The sequence below is a fragment of the Agelaius tricolor genome, unplaced genomic scaffold, assembly GCF_023055355.1.
Source record: "Agelaius tricolor isolate 1412-34295 unplaced genomic scaffold, bAgeTri1.0.p SCAF_6, whole genome shotgun sequence".
Taxonomy (NCBI): Eukaryota; Metazoa; Chordata; class Aves; order Passeriformes; family Icteridae; genus Agelaius; species Agelaius tricolor.
The window spans coordinates 1,746,715-1,774,557 of NW_027269266.1; the positions used below are offsets into that span (position 1 = coordinate 1,746,715).

Here is a 27,843-nt window from a genome sequence, read left to right on the forward strand (position 1 = left end):
TCAGGTCAGGAGGGTTTAAGGCTCCTCAAAACCAAGGTACTCCAACAGCACAGGGATTTGAACTCCTCCAGTGCCCAGGGAGGTGAAAGGGTGCCTGGATCTTCTCCCACCTGCTCAGGGCAGTCTCTGGTTTCAGCCCTTGCTGCCAGAAGACACTGAATGAAAAAACAACCCTGCCAGCTCTTTGCTGCTCGCTCCCTCAGCCAAGGAAACCAACCGTGTCCAGCAGGAGCAAGAACTGGAACAGGATTTTCCAGCCCTGCTCTGTCCTCCTGTGTGCAAGTGCTCCCAATTCTGCAGAAATACAGGTATGAAACACCTGCAGCCAAAAATACAGCACTGAAGCCATCTCTTGAGGTGGCTGCTTGAACCACAGTGGAGAAAAGAGGACTGGCACTGGGATCACCCCTTCACAAACACAGCCCATGCACCTGGAGCACCTTCCACCAGAGCCCAGGGTGATCCAAACCCAGATGAAATCCTGTGCATGAACCTGTAACACCCACAGCCCTGAGCAGGAGGGCAAAAATGAGAGAAAAAAGAGGCATTTCTAAAGAAAGCACAAGGCTGCAGGAACAGAGAGGCAGGCATATACAATGGTGGTTTTATTTGTAACACCTTCAGCTCAGGCTGCAATTATTTCAGTTTTTAAAGTTAAATCTGATCAGCAATTGAGGAAAAGAAAAAAATATCCAAATAGTCCCTGTGTGCACAAATAATGCAGCTTTGAATAATACATGGTAAGTTTATTTCATATTAACATGAACAGTAAAAAGTGGACATTTTGACAGGATTTTACTTCAGGTCCTTTTCTTTATTCCTCTATTGTGTCCTTTTTGCCAGTCTCTTGTCCCTCAAATTGTGGATACTTTGCCTCAACATCAGCCCAGGTGAGATAACCGTTGGCCAGGTCTCGGATGATGCCAGGAAGTTCAGAGATCTGCAGGAAAAGCCACAAAGACAGAAGAAACACAAAGTCACCAAAATCAAGCTGGATATTGGGCATTTTTTACATCAGCAATAGAATAGGTTCAAAGTATCTCCTGGAAGATCATTTTTGGGGAGAAAAACATTAATTAGGACACCTTAGATCAATCTGTTATTAGGGTGATCCAGGAGGGAAATGGTCAACCAAAGCAAGGTAAGGTTGTGCAGCAGTTTGGGAAGGGAAAAAAAAACCCAAAGTTTTTTTACACACATCCCAAAGATGCTGTAAGCCAGGATTCAGCTAGGCCCTACCTACTGTAAGACCAGCACCAAAGAAGCTGCAAGTTTCCTTTTCTTTGCTGCTCACAGCACACTGTCATGGTGCAAAGGATCAACCAGAAAGCTGAAAATGTGCAGAAATTGAAGGATAGCAAAGTCTCATCTCTGCTGGTCAGCAGTGAGAGGTCACCCAGGTGACAGAGAGACAGAAGAGTGCCCTGAGGAACTGGCACTGCCTTTTACAGCCAGCCAAAACCCCAGCCTGCTCAGCAGCCCCAGGCACTGCAGGTGCTTCTGTGGTGCTACAGCTCAGCCTCACAGGTGAGCACCATCTCCTCCTGTGCCTGGAGTGAAGGCCAGGGAGGAAAGAACATCAGGGAAAAAAGAAAACCCTGAAAACCTCCCAAGACTGCAGATCCACAGCTCTGAGCAGAGGCAGAGCCCACCACACGGAGGATTTTGCTATTCCAGTCTGCACTGCAGCCACACTGGCAGAGTGTGCTTAGGGCACACACAGCTTTGGGGCAGTGGTTCATCAGCTCCTGTAGTGCTGCACAGGCAACACCAGCTGCAAGGCAAACCCCAGTGTTCTGCCTCTTGGTGCCTGTGGATTACAAGGAGCCCAGCCTTTGAAAGCCAGACACAACCCAGTCAATGATTGAACTCAGCAGCCTTCTCTTGGAAAGAGCCACTCCAAAGAGCAGTGTAGTCAGCACAAGGCATGGCTTCCAGGTAAGATCAACACCTCTGCATGCAAGAAAAACAAAAGCTTCTGCTCACTTTATCAGCTGGGCCAGCACTTTCTGTCTGACCCATATCTGTTCCTGGGGATTTGTCACAACAGCTAAATTGTTACAGAGCTGGAGGCAGCTCCCACAAGGATTACTGACAGATCAGAACCAGCAGGGGATGTTGTCCTCAAGGCCAAAAGGAGCACCCTTGCCTGTGCCAGCCCTGAGCCTGGTGGGGTCACACCTGGAGTGCTGTGCCCAGCTCTGGGCCCTCAGCTTGGGAAGGAGCTTGGGACACTGAGCACATCCAGAGGGGACAAGGAGGCTGGAGAGGGGCTGGGAACACAAAGCCTGTGAGGAAGCCCTGAGGGAACTGGGGGTGCTCAGCCTGGAGCAAAGGAGACTCAGGGCTGCCCCCATCACTCTCTGCAGCTCCTGAAAGGGGCCTGTGCTCAGCTGGGCCTGGGCTCTTTCTGCAGCAGCACTGACACACCCAGAGCACACAGCCTCGAGCTGCACCAGGGGAAATACAGGTTGGACAGCAGGGAAAAGTTTTTCACAGGAAGAGTGAGAAAGTTCTGGAATGGCTGCCCAGGGAGGTGGTGGAGTCCCCATGCCTGGGTGTGTTTAACAAAGCCTGGATCTGGCACTGAGTGCCAGGGTTCAGTTGAGGTGTTGGGGCTGGGTTGGACTCAATGATTTTGATGGCCTCTTCAAACCCAGTGATTGTGTGAGTTGTGTGAGCTGTGTGAGTTCTGTGTAAGATGTGTGAGCTCTGGGAGCTCTGTGAGCTCTGTGAGCAGTCTGAGCTCTGTAAGCTGTGTGAGAGCTGTGCAAGCTCTGTGAGCTGTGTGAGAAGTGTGAGCCCTGTGAGCTGTGTGTGAGCCCTGTGAGCCGAGTGTGAGCCCTGTGAGCCATGTGTGAGCCCTGTGAGCCGTGCCCTGCCCTGTGAGCTGTGTGTCAGCCCTGTGAGCCGAGTGTGAGCCCTGTGAGCCGTGTGGGAGCCCTGTATGAGCCCTGTGAGCCGTGTGTGAGCCCTGTGAGCCGTGTGTGAGCCCTGTGAGCCGTGCCCTGCCCTGTGAGCTGTGTGTGAGCCCTGTGAGCCGTGTGTGAGCCCTGTGAGCCATGTGGGAGCCCTGTGAGCCGTGTGTGAGCCCTGTGTGTGAGCCGTGTGTGAGCCCTGTGAGCCGTGTGTGAGCCCTGTGAGCCGTGTGTGAGCCCTGTGAGCCGTGTGTGAGCCCTGTGAGCCATGTGGGAGCCCTGTGAGCCGTGTGTGAGCCCTGTGTGTGAGCCGTGTGTGAGCCCTGTGAGCCGTGTGTGAGCCCTGTGAGCCGTGTGTGAGCCCTGTGAGCCATGTGGGAGCCCTGTGAGCCGTGTGTGAGCCCTGTGAGCCATGTGGGAGCCCTGTGAGCCGTGTGTGAGCCCTGTGAGCCGTGTGTGAGCCCTGTGTGAGCCCTGTGAGCCCTGTGAGCCGTGCCCTGGCTGACCTCGGCGCGGATCTGGCGCATGGAGTCGCGGTCGCGCAGCGTGGCCGTGTGCGGGGTGCGGTTCACGGTGTCGAAGTCGATGGTGATGCCGAAGGCCACGCCGATCTCGTCCGTGCGGGCGTAGCGCCGGCCGATGGACCCCGCTGCATCATCCACCTTGTGGGAGATCCCGGTCCTGGTCAGTGCTTCGGCTGCAGGGAGCAGAGCAGGGATTGGTGCATGGCCCCAGCACAGGCTCCCCCATACCCCTGATGCCTTAAGTTTTAGCTTTTGTATTTTTCAGATCCTGTACTGCCTTAGGGTGTGACTCTGAACTTCATATAAAGTGTTAGCAGGTTCTCTTCACAGTTCAGTCACACAGAACAATCCTTTTCCAGCCCCAGAACCAAGGACACTGTTGCAGCTTCAGGCCCAAAAAGTGCAAACAACAGCAAATTGAGGAGAGCAAACTGGGAGGATGGGACTGCATAACCTGGAGCTGTAATTGGACAATCAACCCCAATATGGAAATGGACCAAAACTTATAAAAGTGTAAAAACTTGTGACCCAGCATCCATCTTGCATCCATCTGGGGCAGAGCCATGACCAGGCTCTTGTGCTGCCCAAGGTGTATCCTTTGAAGGCCTTTTAATAAATCCCTACTTTATTCCTTTAACTCTGTCCAGCCTCTGTTCCAGGTCAGCCTCTCTAGGCATCACCCCATGAGGTCACGCCTGTCCCAGGTGCAAGCAGCATCTCAGAGCCCCAGTTTTACTCTGACAGAACATCCAGTGTTCCATTCTTTGTAGGACCACAGGGTCAGACCCACCCCGTTCTCCCAGCTCTCCACATTGCACTACAACCCTCACTCCAAGTGCAAAGTCACCAAGTTTTTCCCCTTGTCATCAGTGCCATGACTCTGCTTTAACACCAACCCCAGCCCCACTGTGCAGGGCACATCCAGAGCAGGGAGACCAAGTCCAAGGCAGAACTGGTGCTGACAGCAAAAGGCACTGTCTGACATGCAAGCCCTGTTCCTACCCTTCCTCTGTTCAGTTTTATGGCCCCTATCTTTGCCCATGATGCTCACTACCAGTGGGCAGCTTGACAGAATGGTTGCAGGCTCAGCAGCTCTGGGACAGACTCAATATATTAGGTGGCCAATAAAAGCAAAACAAACTTTAATTACAAAACAAAAACCCCCACTGCTCCAGCTTCTCCTAAGCAGTGGGAAAGATTTATTTTTGACAAAAAAGGAAAAAAAGCAATGTCTTTTACACTCCAAACTAACAGAGAGACAAAGATGGTGGTGGGTTTTTTGAGCATAGCTGAAGAGTTTGATGGGATACCCAAAGCTTGTGGACACTCAGCTGGTTCAGGTCAACAACTCTCCTTGTGCACTTTGGAGAGCCACATGATCCAAATGCTATTTTGAGAGCCCTCTCTTCCCCATGCACAGCCCCATCAGCCCCAAAGTGCTTAACACACTTACATAATTCCTTGACAAAAGGCATGAATTCCTGATTCTGGCTCAGAGGAAGAACGGAGCACTTGAACGGTGCTACAACAGCTGGGAAGCTGAAGTACTGTGGAAAAAAGGAAAAGCACAAGTCAATAAATACAAGTTTAATGGTCAGATCAGACTCAGAGGTGAGAATAAGCTCTGACTGAGGCTGGAGGCAGGGTGAGTGTCCATGGGGAGTCTCTGGCCTACTCTAGGGCATCAGCAGTGACATCTCACACCACTGGAGCAGGACTGGTTTTCTCCAGCCTCAATTCCCCCTTATTTCCTGACAGGTAAATGTTACCTCCCACCAGAACAGGTCTATTAGAGCCTTCCAAAGAAATCTAACCTCATCTGAATTACAGAAAAATTAAGGGTGGAGGTGTCTTTCCAGGAGATTTAGTCTTAGGCACAGTCTAAACCAAACTGTTTGAGACTCCACACACATGGAGCATATGCAGCAAAAAGGTTTTTAGAACCCTTCACAGACACCCTCAGAAAATAAAAATGTACCAGAAGTGAGGGGAAAAATAGTAAGATCTTTCCTGGCAATCAGCAAGGTATCAAAGGGACAGAAGCAATGCATGTGAGATGTACCACAATATAAAGCAGCCCAGGCTACATGAAAAGTAAATGGGTACTAGAAGGAAGGTAAACCCAGTATTTTATACTTCAGGAGCAGTTTGGGATTCCAAGTCAGCTGTGTCCTAACTCTGGGCTCCTGAACCTTGTTCCCTCAGTCATAAATGTACCATCCTGTGACACCCCAGAGACACAAAGAACACTTTTTTAATGTTATATTTCTTTTTTATGAACACAGTCCAGGAGCCAGGAACAACGAGCAGGAAGCAGCACAAAGTTTCCAGCCAGCTTCTCATGTGCCACCAGCAATGGCACAGAGCACCACACCTGGGCACTGGCTGGAGGAAGCTCTGTCTGAAACACACACTTTCCTCTGGCCCCTGCTACAACAAAGCTTCAGGTCAAGGTTTTAGGGGTGTCCAGAACCAGAAAAGGCTGAATTTCACAAGGGACTGAGCAAACAGTCCATTGTCCACCCTGCTGCACAGAAGTATGATTCCAGGAAAAGCAGCAGCAAGAAAGGGAATTAAACACTGAAGATATGCCATTCTCTGAGCCATGGAACACTGTCAAGTGTGGATCCAGAGGAGGAATTTCTCACCCCCTTGCCAGGAATCCAGCAAGAGCCTCATGCACACCTGAGCAGAATGCTCTCATGTAAAAATGAAAAGTACTCCGGTGTCACCACGATATTTTATAAAAAATCCCTTCACCAGGATTTCTTCTCCTGGCAAGATGAGAAGCCTCAGCTTCTCCATGTTTTGCTGCTTTGGAATGTGATTTGGAGAACTGCTTCCCCAGCATGTGAATTGTTTTTAATTAATGGCCAGTCACAGCCAGCTGTGTCAGACTCTGAGTCTGTCATGGGTTTTCATTATCACTGTTTTCTAGCCTTCTGTCTGTATCCTTTCTCTATAGTTTAGTATAGTTTTAGTATCTCATTTCTTTTAATAGAATATCATAAAATAACGAATCAGCCATCTGAGAACCTGGAGTCAAATTCTCATCTGTCACCTCGTCCTGGGGACCTTCACAACACCAACACTCTGGCAAAACCAGCAATGCCACAGCCCAGCTGGGCTTTCCCATCTCTGCTGGGCATTGTGCAGTGCTGTTTCAGCCCTTTCCCTGGATGCCAGGGGAGGGCAGGTGCCTGCAGCTGGCCCAGCCCTCACCGTTCTCTGCTCGTCTCCTTCGCGGATGCGGAATGTGTGCTCGAACACTGTGTACATGATCCTTCCGATGCCAAACGACGGCTCAATGACATTTGGGATGATTTCTTCCACTGGAACACAAAATAATGCACATCACCATTAAAAATGTGTTTAGACAAGAAGAAAGATGTGGTTGCTGATGCTGTCCTTTTGCTCATGTGTGGATGAGTATATGGAATAAAAGATTAAACATTTCTGCTCTAAATACAAATACCTGAAATAGAGATTTGGACTTAGCTCATGTACAGGACATATTTAGGCTGTAGAAAATAACTCAGGGCCCTTTCTCTGGCTTCTTTGAGGAACTAAATCCATGCATTTTGGAAAAAGTTTCCTTCTAGCCCCCTTTCCTGTATCAGGACTTATCTCTGTGGAGATGCAGTCATTGACTCTCCAAAAGCCTTCCTACTCTTAAATTTTGAGGAAATTACATTTGGCATTTTTCCTATTCTGTGTTACAATACTAACAGGACAATGCTACCAATAAAGTTCATACTCAAAATGTATCCTGATGATGCTCAAACAACAAAGAATCAAATTTACCATGTAATGTTTTCTGAAATCTCTTCACAGTAACCATGTCCTTTGTTAATATAAAAGTTTTCCCTTCAGTTTCAACAGTGAATTCCCTGCAAATGAAAAAGAAGTCATTTAAAAGCTACAGCAATAAACAAACAAGTTTTATTTCCTTAATTGCATCACTTGTTTGACTCTGAGAGTGTGATGATAGAAGCCAGGGAAAACCCCAGAGATGAAAGAAACATGTAGCATACCCATTAAAAGAAATTTGCATTAATAATAAAATTACTACGTGTACATTAAAAGCAACCATTTTCATAATCACAGTGAATTTGCTGTGGTTAACAGCCTGAAGCAAAGTCAATTGGGAAATACTCAGGATGAAGCCTACACACCAAAGAGATAAAGGGAGGCACACAAAGCAGGCACTGGACTATCAATAAAAGCAGGGATATTGCTTCTAACTCATCTACTGAACCATTCCAGGGAGATTCTGGATGGACTAAGTTTCTTCTCTGCAATCATTTCTCTGCCCATTTTGAGTGCTACTGTTTTTTCCTACACTCTCACATTCATAGAGATGTGAAAGAAATACATTTTAGCTCAGGGGAAGAAAGAAAGATGTAAGTGTTACCATGCTGTAATGTGTTCATTTATCCTACACCTTGTACCATTTCAAGCAGGAAATTAAGTTTATTTTTTTGTTACTGCACCATTAGCTTTCCCCTAACACAGACTGCTGCTGGCCTGCTTCAGCCAAATCTGACAACTGCAAAGACTTCTCATATTTTCAGTTGTTAGGAGGGCAGGTCAAAGAAAATCATACAAATTACTGCCACAGTAAATTAAAGGCTGTAACAGGTCCTAAAGCAGCTCACTAAACACTGGAGGATACTCAGGCATACTTTGTTTCTCATTTAACTATTTTGTTCCATTGGTCACAGAATTATTTTATTAAAGTTTTAAATCAGTCCTGGTCCACTCTCAAACCAGAGTGGGGAAGCTGTTAAACAATTCCCATTTCACCGAACTCTTTCTCTTCTGGGATGATCCTACTAAAGCCAGCAGCTCATTCCCACACAGACAAACAAATATTTATGTGCATACACCCAGAAATATGTTGATGAGTGACCAGCACTGCCTGGTGAGAGCACTCAAACATCTCAGATGACCCACACAGCCTGCTCTCAGCAGGAAACTGGTTTCAAGTGGCTCAAATAAATGCAGCAGCCCTTTGGGGCCCACCTCAGGGTGTCAGAGGAAGGTACCACACACACAGGGCTCACCCTTTCTCGTTGAGCAGCTGCTCCATCTCGCTGATGTAGCACTCATCACACATGGCAAGGTATTCCATCACCACCTTGGCATCCTTCTTGTAAGCTTTGCCAATGGCTCCCTTATTTGCCTCAAACTGAACAATGTTGACTGTTCTGTACAAGGCTGTTAAGGAGCTTGTGAGGGTAGAAAGCAGGACCTGGTTCCTTCATTATGTCTAAGTTAATTGCTGCACAACACAAAGACATCTCCTCCACTACTGGATGAAGGAACTTCCCTCCAAGAGAGGAAGGGAGTAACAAATGCTCAATTCTTTCCAGGTCACTTCCCAAAGTCATGCTGGCCTGTAGTTGTAGGTTTCCCTGTTAAATAAACAGATGTAACTTGAAACAGAGCTGTGCAGATCTCCAAGACATCTCCCTGCCCAATCCCTTTCCACTTGAGGAGAAGCTGCTTTATTCTGAAAGGATATAGGTTCTTTGAGATGCTTCTCAGCTATGAGAGGAACTTTGGTGGCACGGGCATGGCAGGAAAGGTCATAGCAGGAACGATCAGCACAGCCAACGATCTCAATCCAACCCTGAAAAAACAAAACTGGAAGCTTTCACCAACTCACTTTTTTGTCCACTTAACCATCAAATATGTTTATTCACCCTTAAGCCCTCCCTGCTCCCATGGCTGTTTTTTCTACATAATTAGCTCTGTTACAATAAGCAGCCCTCCCTCACCAGTTGCTCCCTCATTTGAGTGATTCCATTTGTTTCCAGAGGAAACAATCAGTCATCTGCCCAGTGCCTGTGTTCAGGGCCAGCTTTTCCACATGGCTTGGCAGAGCAAAGCCCTGTGCCAACAGCTCGGGCTGGGGCCAGAGCACACGGCCCTATCACTCACATGCCACAGGCACACAAGGCATCATGTCCCCATGGGACACACAGCAGGGAATCAACCACCCTGGAATGGCCAAAAGCCTGGCTTAGGAGCTGCTACAACAAAGATCACATTCAAGGGAAGCTCTTAATTCAGTATTTCAGCATGTATGGCAAGGAGCAATCTCAGAATACCAGTCCCACTGGATTGGTGAAGCAGCAAATCCAACCTCCCTCTGGATTTCCTAACAGACAATCCCATGTAAGACAAGGCTCAGCAGCTGCTTCCCACTCACTGTCACATCAGTGTGGGATGTACAGGCAGCCAGATGTTGTATGGCTTTCCAAGCTGGAGTGATATAGGAGGGTGTCAGAAAAGGTGTGTCAACAGAAAAAATCCCTGTGCTTGACAATCGTGGTGCTTCAGGGTATGTTGGGAGGATTTTTTCAGAAATTTGGCTATTAGGGTGTTGCAGCTACTTCTCAGAAAACACAGAATACAGGTTTATGTGGTTGTTCAACCTGGAGAAGAGAAGGCTCTTCCAGTGCCTAAAGGGGCTCCAAGAACTGGAGAGGGACTTTTGGACAAGGACATGGAGTGACAGCACAAGGGGGAATGGCTCTAAACTGAAAGATGGCAGGATTAGATTAGACATTAATAAGAAATTCTTCCCTGGGAGGGTGGGGAAGCCCTAGCACAGGTTCCCAGAGAAGCTGTGGCTGCCCCATCCCTGGAAGTTCAAGGCAGGTTGGATGGGGCTTGGAGCAACCTGGGATAGTGGAAGGTGTCCCTGCCCATGGGAGGTGGGGTGGATCTTGGAATCCCTTAACCCACACCATTGTGTACAATACATTTCTAGGATGGATTTTAAGCTACTCAGACCACTTCCCTTCTTACAACTGAGTGCTGCAAACATTTCTGATCAGACTTAAGCAACAAACCAAAGCATGGTCCAGCTCCCAAGGTGCTCCTTTCACACCCCTGGGATTGCTGTGCTCACTCCTGGGTTAGGCTGTTGGACACCCTGCTCTGTGAGCATTGTCCTAAGGCTTGCAAAGTTGAATAATCTTATTTACATGGTGGGGCTCACACCATGTCCAGTTTTGGGCTGGCTGGAAAGATTGGCTGTGAACTTGTGGAGGTCAGCTATGGACATTTAGAGGAAGCCATTCCTTCAGGTCTTTTCTATATGAAGAAAAATCACTCATCTGAGCTGCAGGAGGTTTGGTTTTTTCCTAAAATTCTTCAGTTTGGCAGAATTTTACTGGCTGCTATTCCTCTAAAATGCTGTAATAGAACATCACTAGTGATGAGTCTAAATCCAACCAACAATACATGAGGGGAAAAAAAGGCACTCAACAAGGCTTGAATGAAAAAGCTCTTAATGACTCAGCAGGAAGATGATAACAAATCCTTGAGGAATTTTTCTTCCAGTACCAGCTGTCTGAACTGGCAGGAGTGAACTCATTTCTCACAGCATGGAAGAGGGAAAGGAAGAGTAAGCATTCAAACAGGAAGCAATCTGCCCTGGAATAACACCTCCAGCAAAACAAATCCTTCCCCACTGCTGTTAGAGAGGTTACAGGATTTGGAAAGCACCAGGACTCAGTTTCCTTTAGCTCCAGATGAAATTTGACCAGTGAAGTGTCCCCAGGCTACTTCAGGCTCCAGCAAAGAAGCCTGGACCTCCCAAAGCAGCATGAACAGTTCAGAAACTTTGTGCAGGGAGCTGAGCTGCCCCTTGGTCCTGGATACAAAATATTTCAACTGCATTATGTGTGTTTAGACCAACATGAAGCCATAGAGATGCATCAGACCCACAGCCCTAACTTTAAAAAGCCAGAAATCAATCAGATCTGACAGGGCTTCCCCTTGCTGTTTGCACTTTTGCCACTTACATAGGAGGTTTTGGACTCTGCATCCCAGCAGTCACAGGCATAATGAGCCATCTCATTCTCCATGTGCTGGCGGAAGCGCAGCTTCTCCGGGGATACGCCGACCTTGGTGAGGAAGAGGTAGATTCTGCCGATGAAGTAACCCAGGACAGAGTTATTGATCACACCCTGCAGGGAGAAGAATAAGGAAAAAACCCATGTGAGTTCCTAAGGAAGCAAAGTCATGATTTGTTGAACTTCTGCAGGCAACCTGACATGTTACACATAGAACTTGTGGTTAAGTTCTGTCTCCCCTGGAGCTGTTACTTCTCTTCAAACTCACCTCGTGGCACTGGCACCATCTCCATCTGACCAAACAGTGGGTTCCTGTCACTCCAGGACTCATCACCCACTGGCTCTGAGGATCACCTACTTGTAAATCCCCCCCTGTATGCAGCAGTGCAGTCACTGGCATTACAACAGCTGCACCTTGCAGTTCACAGCTGCAATACAACAGAGGGGTGGTGTTCTTTTTATTTTTTTGGCTCTTTTTTGGGACTTTTTGCTTTGTTTGTGTTTTTTAAAGGCAGTGTTTTAGTGGTTTTTGGGGGTTTTTTCATTTGGGTGTCGGAGGAAATGGGGAGGAGGAGGAGGTTGGTAAATCAACCCATTCATAATTAGATTAATCAGGTAGTGATTCATCTAATTGTGCAAGCCACATACTCATGGGGATCAGCAGCTGAATATGAGGTTCCCAGATACTGCTTGTATTAATCATCCTTACTGCCCCTCTTCACTAGCTAAGTGTGAAGTTTAGCTTTCAACCCTTATCCCAACACCACCTGCACTCTTCTGGTAGCAAGGACCAGGCCTAGATCTCAGTCTCACTGATTCACTGAAGAGAAACTACTCATAAATCTGGGAGCAAACCCCAGCTGGCACAAACACAACACAAACTTTGTGTAGGCCCAGTGATCCATGCCCTCAGTCCTGGATTCAGACTATTCCAACAACACTACATGAGTTCAGACCAACACAGGACTGGACAGACACATCAGTCAGAGCCCTAATTTTAAAAAGCCAGTTTGTAACTTAGCCTTGAGTGCCATACTGCAAGGAGCAAGCTGGGTGTGGCTGTAGGGGGAGGGTTACCTGCTGGACAGCATCTCCCAGGCGCATGACGTGCGCTGACTGCCCGCTGACCTGCGCCTTGGCCGAGTACAGGAGGATGTTGAGATCTGCCACGTTCTGAAACTTGGGGTGGTTCTTCTCACTGGGGTCCACAAAGTGCTCAATTTCTGCCATGGTGAATTCCCTAGTGAAAACAAACACACACTTATTAAATATTTTATGCATTAGACCCTAATAAACCATTGTGCTTCAGCCTCTCACAGCAAGCCAGTGATTTAAAATCCTATGCAGAACATGGACCAGTCTCATCACTGGATTTAGTTTCATCTCCAAATTCCTAGCAAAACTTTCTACAGATCCATCTAGAGCTCTCCAGGCCGTGGTTAACCCCACTGTGAGTCAGAGCAGAGAACACCACCTTTGGAAGTACTTCCAGAAATTCTCTAGAGTTTTTCCAGACAGCTTTGATGCCCATATTAGAAGCAGTTGTTCCTTACAGGGTCTGCTGATTAAATCAGTAGCTTTAACTCATGTCAGAGGTGCCAAAAATAACCAGGTGAGGTGGTAATTTCCTGAAGATAATGATACTGCTGCATGCAGCAATGGCATGAATTCTGTTTTAAGAACTTGTCTTTAATATATCTTTACTCAGAGATTGATTCTAAACCTTCTCACTTGAAATCACTTTCCACTGAATTAGCTCATTATCAACAACCTTTAAAAAAGCTCTAGGTAATCATTAACTGTAAATCACAGCCATCAGGGTGTAATTTGCTGTGATTGCATAATAACAGTCTCCAATAAATGTGCCACAAGCATATCATTTATATTTGACTGAAGATGATTTCAATGAGAAAAGTTCTCATTTCCAGATGAGCAAAACAGAACAGGAGGAGTGAGGAAATTCCTGAGTTCCCTCTGTGCTAAGGATGCCATGGCCTCTCAGTGACATTTATGGCACCACAAAACAATCAATTACCAGGTTTACAACATGTACTGCCTGTGCATGGGAGCCCTAGTTCCAAATAATATGGAAGAGACTTCCAATTAGGATAGATCAGTTTAAATACAGAGATTATCCCTAGTGAAAGGCAATAATCACTTTTATCCAGAGACAGAACTGCAAGCAATTCCCAATAACCCTGAGCTTTCCAGCTTGACTGATCTTGCAACACCAACACTGGTCCTGAGTCAGGTTATCTCCCAACTTCCTCTCTGCAGCAAGCTGTAGAGCTGCAGAATCTGCAGGAACTGAGACAAGGAAATATTGCTGCAAGGTCAAGCACATTTTGATTTCAGTTTCAAAGGAAATTGCACAAACATAACTAAATAAGCAAAGCCCTGTAGAGAACACAGCTACCTTGGACATGATTTTTTTAGACTATAATGGAAGCCAAATTCTGTCAGTGAAACTGAGTCTATCTCTATTGCAACAACTATTTCAGAGATTCTGCTTCTCACAAGCCAATCTTAAAATTCTCTACTTAAAACCTAAACTCTGAATTCATCTGTAGAGCCTGAGGCTCACCAGGCACAAAACCAGGATTCCTCTGGGAGAAAGCACTAAAGTGAAACAATGCTGCAACAAATCCTGGAAGCAAAGGAAGATGTTCCCTGCTCCCAGGTGCCCTCCTGCTGGAAGAGAAAGTTGGCAGTACCTCACTCTGATAAGGCCGGAGCGGGGTGAGATTTCATTCCTGAAGGAATTTCCAATCTGGGCAGCAGCAAAAGGCAATTTGCCTTGGTTAAACTCCAGCAGACGTTTGAAGTTGAGGAATATTCCCTGTGCAGTTTCTGGCCTCAGATAGCTGAAAAGAGATGGGGGAGAGGAAAAATCAGGAAGATTTAAGGGTGGGGAAAGCGGGGAGAAAGCCACAGTTGTTACAAAACTCACAAGTGAAAGTTTTTCTCTTCAGACTTTTAATTCCAGACAAAATACCCAATTAATCAATAGACTGAAAAGGAAAAAACTTCACCTCCTTCCTCCAACAGGTATCCTGAAGTAGGTTTTCTACAGCCATGAAGTCACTGACAATTGCAGACCAGCTTTATGAAAACTACTCCAACAGCAAGGGCACAGCTGGGATCTGTATTTTGGGTGCTTTTAAGTATTTTCATGTTCTCCAACAGCCCCTCGTTTCTCCTCCTTTCCCCAAGACTCCAAGGAATGCTAACCTGCTACAGGAGGCTGGGACTGAGAGGCAGGGGAAGGCTACTCCAGAGACTTCATTTTTATTCCAAATCATCTCTAAAGCAAGGAGAGTGTGAGCAGAATGAAATTAGCACCTACCCAGGCATATTTCCTCCAGGCCCAATGGAGGTCTTGAACATCAGATTGAAAGAAACAGGAGGGGACAGGTCATTCCCAGTGACAGGGGACTTCACATTGTAGTTCACAAAGAGATCTGCAAGCTCTTGCTGGCCATAATTGTCCAACTAATACCAAAACACAAGAGAATTATTTTAATTACTAGACAAGATAACAGGAATGAATGTCCTCCTTATTTTTTCCTAAGCATGATCTACAGCTCTGAATCACCTGCCCAAAATATTCTCTTCTAACCTAAATTTTCAAGCAAGTTTGAACCAGTGATAGAAGAATATACTTTGCACATTTGCAAACCCATTTTAGTAATAGGTCTGGGATTTAGTCATACCACAGGAGGTCTGAGCTTAAGAGTGGGTGTAAAGCACAAGGAAAGTCATTGGGACTGCACCACCACCCACCAGAACAGACTCTTTTGAACAGATTCAGCTAAAATATGGGGAGATCTGTGCTGGGAGCAAAAAAAATACAGCAATGAGAGAAAAGAGAGCTAAAATTTCTGCAGGGCTTTGTTTGCATTCATTTCTTTTTTCTTCTGCTGCTTGAAACACAATATTCAAGCTATGCATTAGATGCCCTTTCAGAGCTGTTCTGCATTTCTAGTTGTCATGATCTTTCATATATCAGGAAAACAAATCCAAACACAGGATATAAAAATACTCTATTATTGACAGAGAGATTTCCCTAAAGGATGGTAAAAGTTCAGTATTGCAGTGTGGAAAAACTAATGACAGCTGCTCAGTGATGCAAAACACTGACAAATAGTTTCTCTTTCTGGAAGGAAACATTCATTCAATGCATGGCTTTGGAAGCATTTATCCTAGAAGTCATGAGAACAAACATTAAAAACAAAGAAAAACAAAAAAATAAAGGCAAATGTTTGTACAGTTGTTCAGGAATGTCAGACTGAACACCAACTATTCTCATGGTAAACACAGGAAAAATCTTTGTGGGGTGTCAGAGACAGAGGAACAAATCTCCAGTGCTTCAAAGCACTGAGACAATTTCAGAACAAAGCAAATCAGTGCTGAGCTGACTCAAAAAAAAAACCCTGACAAAACTTGTGATCCATCTCTGTTCCTTTGTATGACAATCCCACAGAAGGGACTGAGAAATGTAAAAGCTTTTTGCCAGAGTATGAAGTGAAACAGAGCAGACCAACTCCAAGACTGAGCTTTAGCCCTACCAACCCAACACTCAAAAAATTCATTAATATAACAGCAGAAACTCTCAAAAAGAGGGAGATGAGATTCAGCAGCAAGCTCTGAGTATTTATTAACAATTATATTTTCTGTATTTGAGAGGATCTCTGGGGTAAAGACCTCTGAGCATCTTCAGGAACAGAAAAGAGCAACTGCCTCTGGACCCTATCACACACCCCTCTCTCTGAAGCAGCCACCTCCCTGTGCAGCACCCACCTGTGTTAGAACATTCTCCATTTCCTCCCTGTGCAGCACCCACCTGTGTTAGAACAGTCTCCATTTCCTCCCCATAGAGCACCCACCTGTGTTAGAACATTCTCCATTTCCTCCCTGTTCAGCACCCACCTGTGTTAGAACATTCTCCATTTCCTCCCTGCGCAGCACCCACCTGTGTTAGAACATTCTCCATTTCCTCCCTGTGCAGCACCCACCTGTGTTAGAACATTCTCCATTTCCTCCCTGTGCAGCACCCACCTGTGTTAGAACATTCTCCATTTCCTCCCCATAGAGCACCCACCTGTGTTAGAACATTCTCCATTTCCTCCCTGTGCAGCACCCACCTGTGTTAGAACATTCTCCATTTCCTCCCTGTTCAGCACCCACCTGTGTTAGAACATTCTCCATTTCCTCCCCATGCAGCACCCACCTGTGTTAGAACATTCTCCATTTCCTCCCTGTTCAGCACCCACCTGTGTTAGAACATTCTCCATTTCCTCCCTGTTCAGCACCCACCTGTGTTAGAACATTCTCCATTTCCTCCAATGCAGTACCCACCTGTGTTAGAACATTCTCCATTTCCTCCCTGTGCAGCACCCACCTGTGTTAGAACATTCTCCATTTCCCTCCTGTGCAGCACCCACCTGTGTTAGAACATTCTCCATTTCCCTCCTGTGCAGCACCCACCTGTGTTAGAACATTCTCCATTTCCTCCCTGTTCAGCACCCACCTGTGTTAGAACATTCTCCATTTCCTCCCTGTTCAGCACCCACCTGTGTTAGAACATTCTCCATTTCCTCCCTGTTCAGCACCCACCTGTGTTAGAACATTCTCCATTTCCCTCCTGTGCAGCACCCACCTGTGTTAGAACATTCTCCATTTCCCTCCTGTGCAGCACCCACCTGTGTTAGAACATTCTCCATTTCCTCCCTGTGCAGCACCCACCTGTGTTAGAACATTTTCCATTTCCTCCCTGTGTAGCACCCACCTGTGTTAGAACATTTTCCATTTCTGCCTTTTTCTCTGCCGTGCACTTCTTGTCAGACATCAGTTTCTGCAGATGAGCTGTAAGAAAAGTTGGTCATGAGTTTAGATTGCAACTCCATCATTGACCCCAGTATAAAACAGCTCAGGAGGATCCCCCAGCATGAGTTAAGTGATGTCCACAACTTGTCCTGACAGGGTAATTCCAGTCCTGTCCTCAGGACAGCGGTGACCTACAGTTCACTGTACTGGAGAGCCACAGGGAAAACAACAAATTCTTATCCAGTTCCTTTCCAATATTATGTCTCTAAACCAAATCAGTCCTTTGTAGTCCTTTTCTTGCTTTCTGTTTTACAGACTATAAATTAAATCTAGTCTGATCCCAAGCAGCAAGGCTGATTTTATTCTCAGAGGCAGGTACAGAGCTGGTACTGAGGCTGGACTGCATTCCACGTTCCAGCACAACATCCTCCCTGACACACAAGGGCACACAGTGATGCCAAGGCTTTCCACTCTTGTTTGAAAAAAGCAATTTGACTTTTTAGTCAGTAACAGCTCAGTTTGGCAGTAACAGCAGGTGGCTGTTCACAGGGAGGGGCTGCACAACACAGGGACACACTTGTTTGATGAGGCTGCTCAGCAAAGGAGGCAGAGGTTGGATGGGCTTGTTTTGAAGTTTGGGTTTTTTTGACAAAAGAAATTCTTAATGAATATCATGAAAACTACTTTAATGCCAATATAGGTTGTTCTGCATACTTGAATTTAAAGGAAAAAGCTCAAAAACCAGAGAGCACCACTAATTTAGGCAGAGTGGAACAATCCTTCCATTCACAGTGGAACTGTACCTGTGAAAGTTTTCAAACAGGCTTCTTATTTCTGTGACTTTCTTGGTTTGTTTTTCCAAACAGATTTTAATAACCAGGAAGAAGTGTGAGGACTTTGCAAATCAAAGAAATGCCTGAAGTCTATTTCTAAGGTACACATGAAAGTCATCCACTGCCATGTAATTCACCTCTCACAGGTAAAACATACTCTGACCCCTCACAGCATCAATAAATTGTTTTTCAGTACTTAAAAAAGCAACTGAAATTCAAGAAAACTAAGACTAAAATGCACTGGAGTACAAAAATCTTGTTATCTAGGGAGTCCTTGGCTTAGACAACACAGTAATCTTTCATAGCCTGATGACACTGGGTTTTATTAAAAGGGACACAACTGTGTTTTCACCAGAGATCCTGAACCTCACTTAAGACACAAACAGAACCTATGGGGTTTTTGGTATGGTATGATTAATTACTGCAAACACAAGTATCAAAGTCTGGCCACAGAAGCAGACTTTCCTTGAGAAAGATTCTATTTCCAGTGCTTGTACCACTGCAAGAAATCCCCAGGCCCACCTAGCTTGGAACAAAATCAAACCTTTTAAGAGATGATCAGCACGAAAACATTCCCCATTTTTCACATCTTTCACCATGAAATCAGCAAACTTGTCCACGTGGCCAGAAGTCCTAGAAGAGATGACACAAAACAAGGAATGTGACAGCTGCCACCAGACAGTTCCAGGTCTGTGTGATCCCAGTGGACAGACCTTTATCAAAGTGAAATCCTTCAAAAACTGCAGGCTCACTCCTGCTTCAGATTACAGAGTCACGTTAAGCAGCATCACCCCTCAGAAAATATGATATGTGGGAAGTATCAATGCATCTAAATCTTAAAATGTGTCACAAAGATGACACTTAATGCCTTCAGGAACTGCATCATGATCAAAACTAGACAGAGCTGCAGTAGTGAGGAGTAACCAGTAATTCAGGTGGAGATATTCCCAGTATTTTATATCTCAGCTGAATTGAAGTTTCTGCCCTTTCCTTGTCTTCTTAATCTTTTAGAAAAAGAAATAATGACAATTTCCTAACTAATGGGACTTCTAGGAAGCTTTGAACTCTCAAATGTGAATGCCACTGCTTTCCCTGATTTACAACAGCTTATCACACTGACCTGTGTGCTGGAACCTAATTATGGAATGAAACTGGGTGACCCAGACTCAAGATCTCTGTGGATAATTTTACAGAACACTGTAAAAAGCACCTATGACCAAAAATTACATGCTGCAGGTAAAAAAAAAAAAACAAAAAAAGACCCATATTTACTTTAGAACCGGCTCAGGTGTGAGCATGGTGCAGTCAATCTCCAGGATTTGCTCTTCCTGAATAAAGTGATGTCTCCATGCTTGGATGATATTGTTCTTCAAAGCACACCCAACAGGCCCAAAGTCATACAGACCACTGACTCCTGCAAAGAGGAACAGGTCAAAGAAGAAGTGTGAGATTGTACAGTGTGAGATTGCACTGTTTGGAGGAGATGTCCTCCCTTCTCAGCATTTCCATCAGCTGGTTTCATTTAATGAGCATGAAGCACAGTTCAGCTGCAGAGCCCTGAGGCATCAGGTAGTGACAGAATTTAAAACTGATAAACTCCTGCAACCAACAACTCTAAAAACCACATTCCCTCCACCAATGGATTCTGTTTTGTGGGAGCAATCTGTGTGAAGGAGGAATCTGAATACAGAAGAAGTGACCATGCAGGAGCTGAAGCAGTGTTACTGTCAGTAATAAATAACACATATCTGCAAATCACCAGTGTGGCTGCAAAGATTTTTTAAAAAAGCCAATAAAACAAGTCAGAGTGTTTAATTTAGTATCTAAGGTGAAAGAGCAGTAACCACAGAGGCACTGTGCTGTTTCCTGAGATGCTCATATCAGCCATCTGAAGAGGTTTACAGCCACATTTATTCTGCCATAAAGTTCATTGGCAAAGTTCATTGAGGGAACAGGTTCTAAAGCTCACAGTGGGTTTGAGCACTATTGGTGTCCTGTTGGGTCATTCACTTAAGAGCTGGACTCCATGATCCTTGTGGGTCCCTTCCAGCTCAGAATATTCTGTGATTTATTTGCCAAGAGAAGCTCAGGTAGAGATGAATGGTTACAAATAAGTTGATGATCTCCTTAAGCCCCAAACACCCTACCCTCAGCAAAGAAGCCATCTTCTACCAATGTAATCCTCAGGACAGGCATCTTAAAGTCCACTCATTTCCATTCAGAGAGCACAAGACAAAAATTGAGCCCCAAACCCAACACAAACACTTCAGGAAGGGGGAATTTTTGAAAGGTTTACAGACTCAAGCAGGAAAGTTTAGAGCAAACTTTAAAAAAAAATCTTGTATGCCACATTAATATAGCATTGCTAGAGTGCAGCATTTCACCCAGCTAGAAAGACCAGAAAATTAGCCTAAACAGATTAAAATGTACATTTCTTCAAACCCATACCTCCATAAATAGAAAAGGCTTGGTCATAGAAAAACCTCCTTTTGAGAGTGTCTTCCATCTTAACTCTGTCCACGATGTCATCTTTGGGCTGTAAGGCCAGCTCCTGTAAGTCAGGCAAAGCAGAACCAGTTAATAGCTCCTGATTCTGGCAGGAGGAGAAATCCTCTTCACTCACCACTGTGAATCAAAAGCCTGCAAAGACACTTTGAAGAAAAGGTATCCTGTCAACATGCTCATTTTCCAAAGAGGAATCTTCCCACTGAGATTCAAGTGCTCAATTATGAACATCCTTGTCTGAATGCAGCATCATTTCAGACACTTGAGGTGGACTCATGACCTAACTTTCCCTGAGTGAATTATCCTCAGCTTTCTTCACAATCACTGCCAAAAAATGCCAATTTCCAAACCAATTCTGACCTTCTTCCCTCTCCTGACTATGAAAAGAGCTTTAAGTGACCATCTCAGACTGCACACATCCAATTCTTGGCATACATAAACCTTTCAGTAAGGTGTTCCTCACATGAAAGAATTTTGACTACGAAGATTACAAGCACCATCATCCTCATGCTCTGCCAAAGGAGTGGTTTTAGGTATTTGTGCATGGCAAATCTATTTGCAATTTTTTTTTTCAGCACTCAGAAAACTTAGGAGTGCCTTAATGCCCTGACAAGATACTGTGACAATGTTTAAGAGCAGACTCACTACTTTATCTGAAAACCTGTGATTTTTACAATCTAATCCATTAGTGAGGTCAACACTTAAAGTTTTCCTTCAAGGCAGCTGTTTTGATCATTAAGGCAGAATTAAGCCCAGAAGTGCAATAAATTCAGATCCCCTTTAAGTGTCTCAGACTATCACTTGGAAAAGCCTTTGGGTAACAGAAAGTATTGTGTGTCCATGTATTTCAAATTTCCCCTTTTCTATCATCTATAATGACAAATAAATGTGGTCTAATTTTAAAAGCACTGGACTCTGTGTACTCAGCTGCTCCACCCTGCTCAAAGCTTCAAATTCAGAGCTGCTCTGACATCTTCAAGTAGGAACCACAGAGCTTGAAAACCACCAGTGCTGCCTTCCCCCAAAGGGGGATCTGTGATCCTTGCTGGGAACAGCATCAGGAGAGAAACACTCCCAGTACTGGAGTGCTGCACTCCCAAGGGCAGATGCTGCATTTGCAAGGTCAGCCTTGCACTGACAGCCCACACAAATGGTGTAAGTGCTAAGAAACCTCCCCACTGCATCCTACAGGCACCCTCCAACACAGAGGTGGGGCTCACAGGGATACCAGAACTGCAAACCTGACTGCTGACATCCCCAGGGACACCAGAACTGCAAACCTGCCTGCTGACATCCACAGGGACACCAGGACTCCAAACCTGCCTGCTGACATCCACAGGGACACCAGGACCCCTCACCTGCCTGCTGACATCCACAGGGACACCAGGACCCCTCACCTGCCTGGTGACATCCACAGGGACACCAGGACCCCTCACTTGCCTGGTGACATCCACAGGGACACCAGGACCCCTCACCTGCCTGCTGACATCCACAGGGACACCAGGACCCCTCAGTTGCCTGGTGACATCCACAGGGACACCAGAACCCCTCACCTGCCTGCTGGCATCCACAGGGACACCAGGACCCCTCACCTGCCTGCTGACATCCACAGGGACCCCTCACCTGCCTGCTGGTATCCACAGGGACCCCTCACCTGCCTGCTGACATCCACAGGGACACCAGGACCCCTCACCTGCCTGCTGACATCCACAGGGACACCAGGACCCCTCACCTGCCTGCTGACATCCCCCCAAGCTTCTGAGGGTTGGTACACAAAACTGGGAGAACCCCTAGATGGTATTTCCTGCAGGATGACCAAGTTATCAATGCAGGTTTCATGCAATGGTTTCAAAGCCCAGTCCCTATGCTGAATACTCAGTAAAAATGACATTTTCTTGGGTTCAGTGTATGTAGACAGGCAGCCACAAGGCCAGACCTGACAGAGAGCAGCACCTGTTCATCCCACATGACCCAGCAGGACAAACAGGGTCAATGGGTTTCAGTTTAGGTGAACTCACATTCTCACAGTCAGGCAGCTGTAAAAGTGCTGTATTTACTCATTAAGTCATTATTTACATTACTCATTAAGTCATTATTAAGAGTATCACCCAGGCACAACTGCAAACATGTTTACATGAAACTGATATTAGAACACAGGTGAATCTGCACAAGTGACTGTTTTTAAGCTTCAAGAATTTCTTTTTGTTGTTTCAGTCTGGGAAGGGGAAGCTCACAGGATAAGAAATGTATTTTACTTCTTTATGGATCTAAAACCAACAAACTTAAAGTTTCATCATTTCATTTGCACAAAGACTTCAGAGCTTAGCTGTATTTAAAAAAGGGGATACAATTTCACCTCTAAGGTCAAGAATAACTACAGGTTATTTGAAACATCTACAGAAACTTTGTTACTGTAGCAAAATGGGTGGTTTCTAAAGAAACATATTCTATGACAATCAGGTAATTTCAATGCACAAAAAATCTGAAAATTCACCACAGTGAACAGCATGTGCTCTCACTCTGCACATAAAAAATCTATATAGCAAACAAAGATTAGTGAATATGCACTCAATTTCAGCTTTGATTACAACCTGAACTCATATGTATTTGTTTCCACATTGATTTAATGCTAACAGAAATTAGTGTAACAGGTAAAGAATGAAATTGCCACTAGCTGGAAACCTGTAAAAACTATTTCAGAAGCGATTCAGTCTAAGACTGAATCTAGGACTGAATTTGTTTAGACCAAACCTGCAATCAAGAATTAAGAAGAGATTTCAAGGCTTTTCAGACAAAACTGTGGAGCTCAGAATTTAATTTCCAGACTCACCTTTGCTTCTAGAACCCTCTTCCGAGCTTTGAGCTCTGCTACAGCTCTGTCTATGTCCACCTGGGGAGCTTTCTCTTCCTTCAGCTTCCTCACCAGCTCTCCCTAGGGGAAAAAGAACATTATAGATTCATTCTTTGCCACAGAGAAGATCTCTCTTTCTTCCAGCTCCCCTGGCAATCCAAAAGGAGATTTCTGTCCAGCCTGCACACAGGTCTCCAGAGGCTGCAAGTGAGAAACACACTTTAAAGTTAGCAGACTCTTTTAAACACTTTTAAGAGTTAGCAGAGCAGACTTCATTAGGGAAATCCAACCACCCCACACAACTGTTAAAGCACAGAGCTGCTATTCAATCTCCATGTGGGATTATATATTATATTCCTCTATGTACATCACAAATTCCTGGTTTCTTTCCTTGAGGATGCACTAAGTGGATTCTCAGATGGTGAACACAGGCTTTGTGCTCTCCATCTCCTTCCAGAAGGCTCCTCTTCCTTCCACCCCTTCCCTTTTCTTCAAAGCCTATGACCATTTCAGACTTCTTTTCCTCTGTTCTACCTGATCAAAACTGGCCAGTAAGGACATAAATTTTCAGAAGAAAGTCTCACAGAGGACAGACATTTGCAGCTCAATGTATAAGCAAAGAAAACTATGCATTTTGAGTAAAAATTGCTATCATTTTAAAAACCTGTTCTGTAATTTAGAGATACAACAAAGTCAACAACAAAATAAAAATACCCTTAAAAAAAAAAACCCCAAAGCCTAAATATTTCAGAGCAGCAAAACCCTGCAGTGGGCTTACAGGAGGTCTTGACATGAGTCAAACCACCACCAATTCCACTGAGGTCTCTCTGCCCTGTGGGGATGACTCTCCCCTTTCAGCCCATGGAAATCTCAATCCCTACACACCCAAAAGGGCTCTTCTATGAACATGATCCTCAGCTGTCAAGCCCAGCTTGCTTGGGAGATAAATGAACTAAAAGTCTCCCTTTGAGTCCACTCTTCTTCACCAAAACCAAGATCTAGCTTGAATTACTGAGAAGGACAAAGGTGCTGGAGGAAAAAGCACAGAGATGTCAAAGCTGCCCCAAGTGGGATGTTTTAAAAATGGAATACTCCAAGTTCAGCATTTTTCTTGCACCTTGCATATCTTGAGGGAAAAAAAAAAAAAAGGAAAAAAACCACAATCCATAGAGATTACAACATTTCCACAATACCAACTTTTTTTCCTAAATTTTGAACTTTCCTGACAAAAACATGACAGGTAACTGAGAAAGCAAAGAGAAGAGAATAAACAGATTGCTATTCTGTAATCAGATTAGAAAAGATAAAAGTGCTCCAGAGACTGAGGGGTTCAAAAGTGCATTTTATTAGTAAAAGGATGTCTCCAAGGACTGCATTAAAACATACACAATGAGACGAAGGAAAAATAAGAATCCTGTCAGGATTAACCCCATCAGCTACACCAACAGAACAAATCTGCTGTTTCCTTCCTGTTAACTACTTAAACAAAAACGTGAAAGTTTCACTCTGGGGCTGAGGACTGCAACTGCCATTCCAGGGTAACGTGGCAGAGGGAGGGATCTGATCTGGTGTTTTTCTCTTTTAAAGTAGTGAGTCCAAATTGCCTTTGTTGAGCCAGGGGGGTCGCCAGTGGAAAAACATCAAGGCAGCAGCAAAGCAGCTCCTGCTGACTCAACAGAGCCCTCACCCTGCTCAGTGCTGAGCATCCAAAAGCAGCACACAGCAACTCTTTGTCTTGACCTATAAGTAAGAGTGCTCAGACATACGCAAGGAGAAGGGAAAAAAAAAACCAAACAAACACAACTGAAGCAAATAATTATCCCTGCTGACAGGACTCAATCTAATTAAAGCTCCGATCTCCAGCCCTGCCCAAAAGGAGGAGTGCACAGCAGCACTCGATGTGGCAAATTTTGCTGCAGCTTTGTCCCACAGACCAGCAAAGCAGGGAGGGATCCACCCCTGGATCACGGCAGCTTATTGCATCAGGCACTGCTGCAGGAAGATAGGCTGCTCCCTCTCCATAGGCTGAGTCCCTTAGGTTTAATTAAACCACTTCTCCCGGAGCTGCCAGACACAGACTCCTGCATCCAGAGGCATCAACCACCCCGATCTCTGTTATCCCCTCCCTCTCCTCCTGTGCAAATATCTCCGGGAATTACTACAGCCAGTTGTACAGCACAATATGTGTGGCCCCAGCTGGACTATTGTTTATTTTTCCCTTGGTGCCTCACACCCCAGTTTAAACCCCTGAAAAGAAGGGGTGCCTTGGTATTCACAGGCAAATGACACAGGATTTTAAACTAAATAAATTGGCTGGTTCTAGAGATCATTGCTTTATTTACAAGCAGCTCTCTTGCCAAGGCATTATGCTGTACAGTGATTCATAATAAAAACTCACTGAAGTGCTGGCATAATTAGAGGGCCATAAATCCACTCATTTAATGGGGAAACACACGCACAAATCTGCAAATACAAGGGACACACGCATAGCTCTGTGTGCAGCTCAGGAGAATAATATGGATTCAGCCACTTAAGGGAGACACATGGGGGACACACAGACACAGGTCTGGCAGGTGGAGAAGAGAGGAGAAGGAACTCCACAAGGTCCATTAAAGTACACAGCCAGAGTGACAATATTTATTTAGGAAACGAAAAGACAACCAAATCCTTCTCAGGTAAGAAGAATGATAAAGGTAAAAGGAGGGAGATGGGAAGACAACGCGATGCAGCCCCAGCTAAAAGGACACATCACCCACCTTGATTAATCAGAATGATGAAATGGAAAATATGCAAAGGAATTACCATCCCTTACTGCATCAGACAAATATGCAACTCCAAATGAACGTCATTTACCTCCGAGACCCGGCACAAACTCAGCTCTAAGGGGACATCACAGCGTGACCCCGAAGGGACGAGGGGGCTGCTTTACACGGGGGACACGAGCAGGGGCCTAAGGCAGGGCACAGCCAGGGCCAGCCCGGGCACAGCCAGCCCAGAAGGGGACACCGAGGGCCAGCCCGGGCACAGCCAGCCCGGGAGGGGACACCCAGGTAGGCTGAGGCACAGACCCAGCCCTGCCAGGCAGCCCCGGCACCGCGGCGAGGGCACAGAGCCATGAGGGGAAACCCACACGCGGCACCCTGTGCCTGAGGGACCGCCCCGCACCCGCGGAGCAGCCCCCGGGTGTCCCTATAGGTGTCCCCATGGGTGTCCCTATGGGTGTCCCCATGGGTGACCATATAGGTTCCCCCTGGGTGTCTCCGGGGTCCCCTCCAGGCCGCGCAGTGCCCGGAGCCGGAGCCGCCGCAGCGCCCGGGGAGGATGCGCCAAGACCCCTCCGCAGGGCGGGCAACCCCCGGGGAGGGGGGGACCGGGGGCACCTCCCACAGCCCGCCCGACCCCCGGGAGACAGCGCCGAGCCCCTCGGGCGGGGCGCGGGCCGGGCCGCGTTACCTGCTGCCGCACCGCGTTCCGGAGCGGCGCCAGCAGCGCCTCGGCCTGCGGGCCGTCCATGGCGGGGGGGGCGGCGGCGGAGCGGAGCGGGCGGGCGAGGCGGCGCAGCAGGGCGGGCAGGACGCTACGGGGAAGCGGCATGGGGAGGAGGAGGAGGAGAAGGAGGGGGAGCGGGCGGAGCAGCGCCCGCCCCCCGCATGATGAAATCGCGACTCCGGGGTAAAGCGCGGCGCGGGTGGAGCGCGGCACTTTCCGCACTGGGGCAGCGCCCGCAGATTCGGCACGGGGGGGAACGGGAGGGCGCGCGCGGCCGGCAGGGGGCGCGCGCACGCCGCGCCGCCAATGCGCGCTCCCGCGCCCCCGCCGTGAGGGGAGCGGCGCGCCCCCGGGCGGCGGGAGCGGGGAAAGGCGGGACCTGGCACTGCCCTGAGGGGAACACAGGGCACCCCTAAAGTGCGGCGGTGCCCAGGGCGAGGGGACAGCCCAGGGCACCCCTAAAGTGCGGCGGTGCCCAGGGCGAGGGGACAGCCCAGGGCACCCCTAAAGTGCGGCGGTGCCCAGGGCGAGGGGACAGCCCTGGGCACCCCCCTCCGGCCCGCATAAGAGTTTGTGTATGGTGAGAAGTGCTACACCCTCCCGAGTGGTCTGCCCTGCTCCCCCAGGTGACACATGGCACCCCAAAAGTGTGGGTGTCCTTGGGGATGGGGACACCCCGCTGTCCCTGAGCACGCCCCCAGCCCCGCAGCAGGGTTTGTGTGTGGTGGGAGTACTGCGCCTGCTCCCCCTCAGGTGACACATGACAGCCCCTGAAGTATCGCTGTCCTTGGGGTTGGGGATACCCCATTGTGTCTGAGTATCCCCACAGCCCCACACCAGGGCTCATGCTGTGTCCCCCTGCAGTGTGTGTGAGGCAGGGTGGTTCCTGTCCCCGCCCAGGTGACATGTCACCCCAAAAGTGTGGCTGTCCTTGTGGCTGGGGACACCCCATTGTCCTTGTGCACCCCCACGGCCCCACGCCAGGACTCTGCACCAGCCACCCCCAGCCCTCTGCTCAGTGTCACA

At 46.8% G+C, this 27,843-nt stretch overlaps 1 protein-coding gene across 2 annotated transcripts; it reads right to left on the reverse strand.

The window, feature by feature from the left end:
- Window positions 1-582: 582 nt before the first annotated feature.
- On the reverse strand, window positions 583-26,984 carry GARS1 (glycyl-tRNA synthetase 1). 2 transcript variants are annotated; one of them, XM_071428502.1, is made up of 17 exons: window positions 26,782-26,984; window positions 23,308-23,409; window positions 20,421-20,523; window positions 19,245-19,386; window positions 18,517-18,605; window positions 17,102-17,178; window positions 14,660-14,805; window positions 14,028-14,177; window positions 12,391-12,553; window positions 11,263-11,427; window positions 8,969-9,077; window positions 8,509-8,653; window positions 7,247-7,332; window positions 6,665-6,774; window positions 4,896-4,989; window positions 3,425-3,615; window positions 583-940 (listed from the first exon to the last, which is right to left on the reverse strand). In XM_071428502.1, the coding sequence occupies exons 1-17, from the start codon at window positions 26,920-26,922 to the stop codon at window positions 815-817; spliced, it is 2,139 nt and encodes a 712-aa protein (XP_071284603.1). In that variant the 5' UTR covers window positions 26,923-26,984; the 3' UTR covers window positions 583-814. The 2 variants fall into 2 exon arrangements, with proteins under 2 accessions (XP_071284603.1, XP_071284601.1); XM_071428500.1 differs by having other exon boundaries at window positions 8,509-8,649; window positions 8,965-9,077.
- Window positions 26,985-27,843: the final 859 nt, after the last annotated feature.